Below are 5,414 nucleotides of genomic sequence, written 5' to 3'. Positions count from 1 at the left end.
AAAAAAAAAAAAAAAAAAAAAAAGATCTAGCTTCCTGGGCTGGATAGATGGATGACTCAGAGGTTAAGAGCACTGGCTGCTCTTCCAGAGGTCCTGAGTTCAATTCCCAGCAACCATATGGTGGCTCACACCATCTGTAATGAGATCTGACGTCCTCTTCTGGCATGGAAACACAAATGCAGGTAGAACACTGTATACATAAAATAGATTTAAAAATGTACCTTCCATGAGGAAGAGGTTGGCCTGGGGTTACAAGATCTGTAAGGGACTTGGTAGGACACTGGCAGTAGTCTGTGAGAGAAGAAAGTTGCCCCTGTGGGGTCTATACCTGTCTAAGAGGAGCTCCGGCTCAGATCTGTAATGTAAAACTAACATGCTTTTTACTTTTTTTTTTTGTTTGTTTGTTTTTGTTTTTGTTTTTCGAGACAGGGTTTCTCTGTGGCTTTAGAGCCTGTCCTGGAACTAGCTCTGTAGACCAGGCTGGTCTTGAACTCACAGAGATCCGCCTGCCTCTGTCTCCTGAGTGCTGGGATTAAAGGCGTGCGCCACCATCACCCGGCTTGCTTTTTACTTCTTTACAATATTTTATTCTTTGACAGTTTCATACATGTATACAATGTATATTTATATTCATCATACAGTATTTTTCAGTCCCCAACATACCCAGTACATGTTAAACACTTCCAGTAACTATTAACTAGTTTTAATAATTATTAATGATTAATTAATAATTAATGAGACGCCAAAGGTAGTTAACTCGGAGAGCTGTGAAAACAGCCAGTGCCATTTCCCTGCTGGCTGCAACTTCCTAAAGGGCTTTATAGGCTGCTGGCTCCCCTGTCACACTGACCTTGGTGGACCCAAGCCCTCCACACCTAGACTGGGGACCTAGAGACCAGAGCCAAGCACTTAATCTGCCTGTGCCCCATACAGAGAAGCCATGTGTTCATTGCTTTTTGTTCTTGATTCTTTCAGGAAACACAGCAGTGGAGAGCAGGAGACCAGCACACTGCCCTCACCACCTCTTCTTACCACAGTAGAGGATGTGAACCAGGTATTGTGACCTTGGGCCTCAAAGTCATAAGGGGTCATCTTTGTGGTGCATTATTTTCTCATGATTTTTGTCTAAACAATGAGATATGCTCACCCTAGCTGATGCAGTCTTCTGTAGAGGAAGCTCTGCCATTTGTCTAATGTGAGAGCCTCTTGGCACACCTCCTGTTCAGATCAGCTAAATAAATATAAGGGCGGGTTGTGGATGCACGAGTGGTGGGAGGCCTGTAAGTGTCTGTGTGCAGACACACGAGTTCCGTTCCACCGCTGGGCTACGATTATGTGGACTGTAGGCACTGAGTGCTGATATTACCATAAGAGCTTCCCTTGTGCCAGGCTGTGGGAGGCTGGGAGTTGGGTGGGCAGGTCACAATGACAACTCACCAGAAATGACACTAAGAATTCTCTTCTGTTTCCCAGGATAACAAAACCAAAACGTGGCCACCCAAAGCACCGTGGCAGCACCCTTCCCCACTGCCCAGCATGCTGCCCAGCCCTGCTGCACCACTTTATGCAGTCTCCAGTCCCGGCAGCCAGTGGAATGACACCATGCACATGCTGCAGTCCCCTGTGTGGGCTGCGACCAGTGACTGCAATGCCACCTCCTTTACCTATGTGCAGACACCACCCCAGCCCCCACCTCCACCAGCACATAAGGCGGCACCCAAGGGCTTCAAGGCCTTCCCTGGGAAAGCTGAGCGCAGGCCAGCCTATTTGCCCCAGTACTGACCACAGCTTGCCTGCTGTCCATCAAAGCTGTTGGGGCAACTGTCCCCAGGACTGAGTAGCTGATACTAGCCCCCAAAAGGACCAGTGCACCTCTGTCCCTGGGATGGAAATGTTCTTTGGGTCAGAGGTGATTGGCAGCTCCAAGTCTTTAAAGCCTGATTTCTCGAACTTTGAAGGTAGCAGACCCCTGGGAGACAGCTGAAGATGGAGATTTCTGATACTCAGGGGGATGCTGGCAATCTGCATGTTTAATAAGCACCTCAGGTAATACTGGTGCAGGTGGCCAGAGGCCACACTTGGAAAACACAGTCCGAAGGTTGTCAGTCCTGCATGTGGGAAAGGCATGAGGCCTGCAGGCTGAGAACAAAACTGACCATTCTTTGAAGCTCTCCTTCCCTTTAACACACTGAGTGAGACCCACACCCATCACTGATTTTTATAGATATTTCTCATGTAGGTTTTCAGTTAAAAATGTCTCCTGCCTAAAGCATTGGCTGTCTTAAGACCCCGGGTTCCCTGGCTGGAGGTTAGCTCAACACTGTCTTCATTTAAGCTTATACAAGACAAGACACTTGTGATGAGAAGCAGCCACCTGACTTCCCGTGGGTGGGTAGCTCCTCTGCTCAGAAGCACCCAGGGGTGCAGGCTCATGGGATTTATAAGAGCAGGATTGGGGAGCTGCTGTCAGAGGCAGCACAGTGGGGGTTTGTTGGCCCATGCTGAGTGCAGAGCAAAGCTGCACCTGCCGCCCTCAATCCTTCCACCGTGACCAAGGCTCCGGTGCACCATGCTCCTCGAAAGAAGCAACTGTGGGGAGGGGTTGCACCAAGACCCCCACACTCAGAACCACAGTGACATTTGCGAGCTGGCTCAGAAGACAAAAGAATTATGATGTAGACAGGAATTCAAAGTCTTTGTTTAGTCAACGACAACAAAAAAACACCTCACTTTTAGTTAACATGTGCCATTAAACAGACGTGGGGATATTTTCCAGTCAGAATGGATCCAGAATTGAATGGTGCTTAAATTGAGAAATAATAATAAATATATCTATATAGAGTAGACATTTCCCACTATATATTAATTGAGGTTGCAGAAAGTTCTTTATATAAAACTTATTTAAAATTTTCATATTTCATCTTTGAAAATGTCTAATTGAAAAAAATCCATGATATTTTCTGGTATGAAAGTTTGACAGTATTAATTTTTTTTATATTTTCTTAAATCATTAAACCATTTTAATATATGTTAACTACTAATAAATGGTTTATTCTTTCTAACTCCATGTAAGCTTTTCCAACAAAGATTGTAATAGCACATTTATGTTCTCATTTTTCTACAGATAAATTTATATTTAAAAATACCAAAAAGAATCTACGTATACACACCACACACATGCACACACACATTCATACACAAGAATATTATAGAGGACCTGTTGGGTGTCTGAGCCCAGCCACCTGTGTTCTTAGTACTGTGTCTCTGAACTGCTGGAGACCTCGGCTGTTGTCATTTGTGCTGTTTGGGGGTGCCGTTCTGCCTGTACTGACGATCCTTCACCGTGGGTTCGGAATAGTCACCTCACCATGTTTACAGAGAACTATTTTGTACATAGAGTTTTCCAGGCACGTGCTCTACAGCAGCCCTGTGTGGCTGCTGTCTGTGTTAGCTGTCACAGTGTGCACACTAATCTGTTCAAAGTTCCTTGTGGCTGTTCTACTTGTAAAAACTTTCTCTTTCCTTCAGTAATGTGTCCACAGTGCCCTGTGTTTCGAGTTCTATTCCACGGCAGTACTCTCATTTTCATAGTGCCTCCCCGAAGACCTCACCCTGGGCCAGCACAGGTGACACTAACTGTCATCTCTGGTCTGTTTTTCTCTATTAAGGAAGACATGTTGTCTCCGTGGCTGTGAGACCGTGTGATGCGGTTTGTGTAGTCTTCATGTAGGTGCTGTTGCCAGCACTGCCTTCCCTGAACACTGGTAATCCCAGGTGCTGCGCTTGGCAGAGGTGTCTCGCCAAAGCGCATGTACGTGCGTGTGAGTGTGTCCTCAGCACGGCCAAAGCATGGCTACCTTGCTCGGCATCAGCAGGACATCATGTGAATAGTTGTGACCTTCCAAACTGGAACTCTACATTTTGTATCTTACTTTTAAAGCTCCTATAAGTAAAATAATTATTGGCTTTATTAAAATATACATTTAATAATACTCTGTATCTTATTTAAAATTAACTGCAGCAGACACATGTCAGAAGCAATAGCTCACCTGCAGAGATGTGCAGGAGCTGGTTTCCAGGTCCGCTTGTCCTCTGAGCCTCAGACCTGTCAAGGGGAAGACCACTCGGGATGGGATAGGACTGGCAAGGAGCAGATCATCCAGCTACAACCTAAGGTCATTGGCCTCTCTAAGGTTTAACTAAAGCCTCTATGGGCAGGTGTTGACTGTCCCTAGAAAGATGTGGGCTCTTTCTGGGTTTGGTCTCTCCCCCAACAGCCTGTCTAAGGAGCAAACCCAGGAATGGTGGTTTTTTTCTGCCCTGTTCCTCTCAGTAAATTGATCTGTAATCACAGCCTTTTGGGGGTAGATACAAGAGGATCAATACAAGGCCAGCCTGAGTTACGTTACCTAAGGCCCTGCCTGTCTCGAACAAAAACAGCATACAGGTGATTGGGTAGAACACAAGCTTAGTGAGCCCAAGGCCCGGAGCTGAGTTCCCCGTGCCAATAAGTAAACAACCTGCAGGAAGACAGATGACTTACTGTGTTCCTGTTTGACTTGGGTGCCCAGTACTTTTAGCTACTTCCGTTTACATCGGTGCTAATGAAAGGAGCATGGTAGCCCTACCGTGTCCTGGATAGGTTTGGGTGGAAGTTCCTGGAGGGCTTGGGAAGCCTCAGCCAATCTGAGAAATGGAGGAGCGCACCTGGAGGGCTTGGGAAGCCTCAGCCAATCTGAGAAATGGAGGAGCGCACCAGCAGTTGAGGTTCATAGGCGGCCGGGACCTTCCTTTCTCTCCATGGGAATTCCTGCATCGTATCAGCAGTAGGTTTAGCCTGCTCTGTGCCATGTAGGAGCACCCTTGCCACTCACCTGGTCTGGAACAAAGGAAAAAGAACCTGGTGGTTTAGCTTCATGATTGTCAAGAGGCCATGTGGGTGGGCAGCATGACCAGAGAGCTCAGGGAAAAGCTTGTCTGACTTGGGTCCTGGATTTGACCTCACAAATGGACTTAAAATTCAATCACAACTCCGGGGGAAGTGTGTGTGTATTCTTGTGTTGGTTACCTGTTGGGAATGTGGGCCTAGGTGACAGGACTCATTTCCCATGGGATCAGGCCCTTGTTAGAAGGCAAGATTGCATGCAAAGACTTGTCCTTGTTCTTATCCTACAGGGGAGACAACCCCCCAACCCCATTTTCCCCATCCTTGGTGAGAGTACCAACAACCATTCTAGAAACTTCATTAAGAAAATCATTGGGGCCGGGCGATGGTGGTGCACGCCTTTAATCCCAGCACTCGGGAGGCAGAGGCAGGCGGATCTCTGTGAGTTCGAGACCAGCCTGGTCTACAGAGATAGTTCCAGGACAGGCTCTAAAGCCACAGAGAAACCCTGTCTCGAAAAACCAAAAAA

At 46.8% G+C, this 5,414-nt stretch overlaps 1 protein-coding gene across 1 annotated transcript in view; it reads left to right on the top strand.

Annotated features, from left to right (window-relative positions):
- Positions 1-3,992, top strand: part of Garre1 (granule associated Rac and RHOG effector 1) — a 90,330-nt gene extending 86,338 nt beyond the window's left edge. The window contains exons 12-13 of the mRNA XM_050119074.1: positions 913-1,054; positions 1,474-3,992. Of these exons, the coding sequence (XP_049975031.1) occupies positions 913-1,054; positions 1,474-1,782 (451 nt within the window). The 3' untranslated portion in view covers positions 1,783-3,992. The remainder of the gene's footprint in view (positions 1-912; positions 1,055-1,473) is intronic.
- The last annotated feature ends 1,422 nt before the right edge of the window (positions 3,993-5,414 follow it).

Source organism: Alexandromys fortis, unplaced genomic scaffold (assembly GCF_014885135.2).
Source record: "Alexandromys fortis isolate MF-2015 unplaced genomic scaffold, M_Fortis_MF-2015_v1.1 scaffold_140, whole genome shotgun sequence".
In the NCBI taxonomy this organism is placed as follows: domain Eukaryota; kingdom Metazoa; phylum Chordata; class Mammalia; order Rodentia; family Cricetidae; genus Alexandromys; species Alexandromys fortis.
This window is presented reverse-complemented; position numbering and strand designations above follow the sequence as displayed.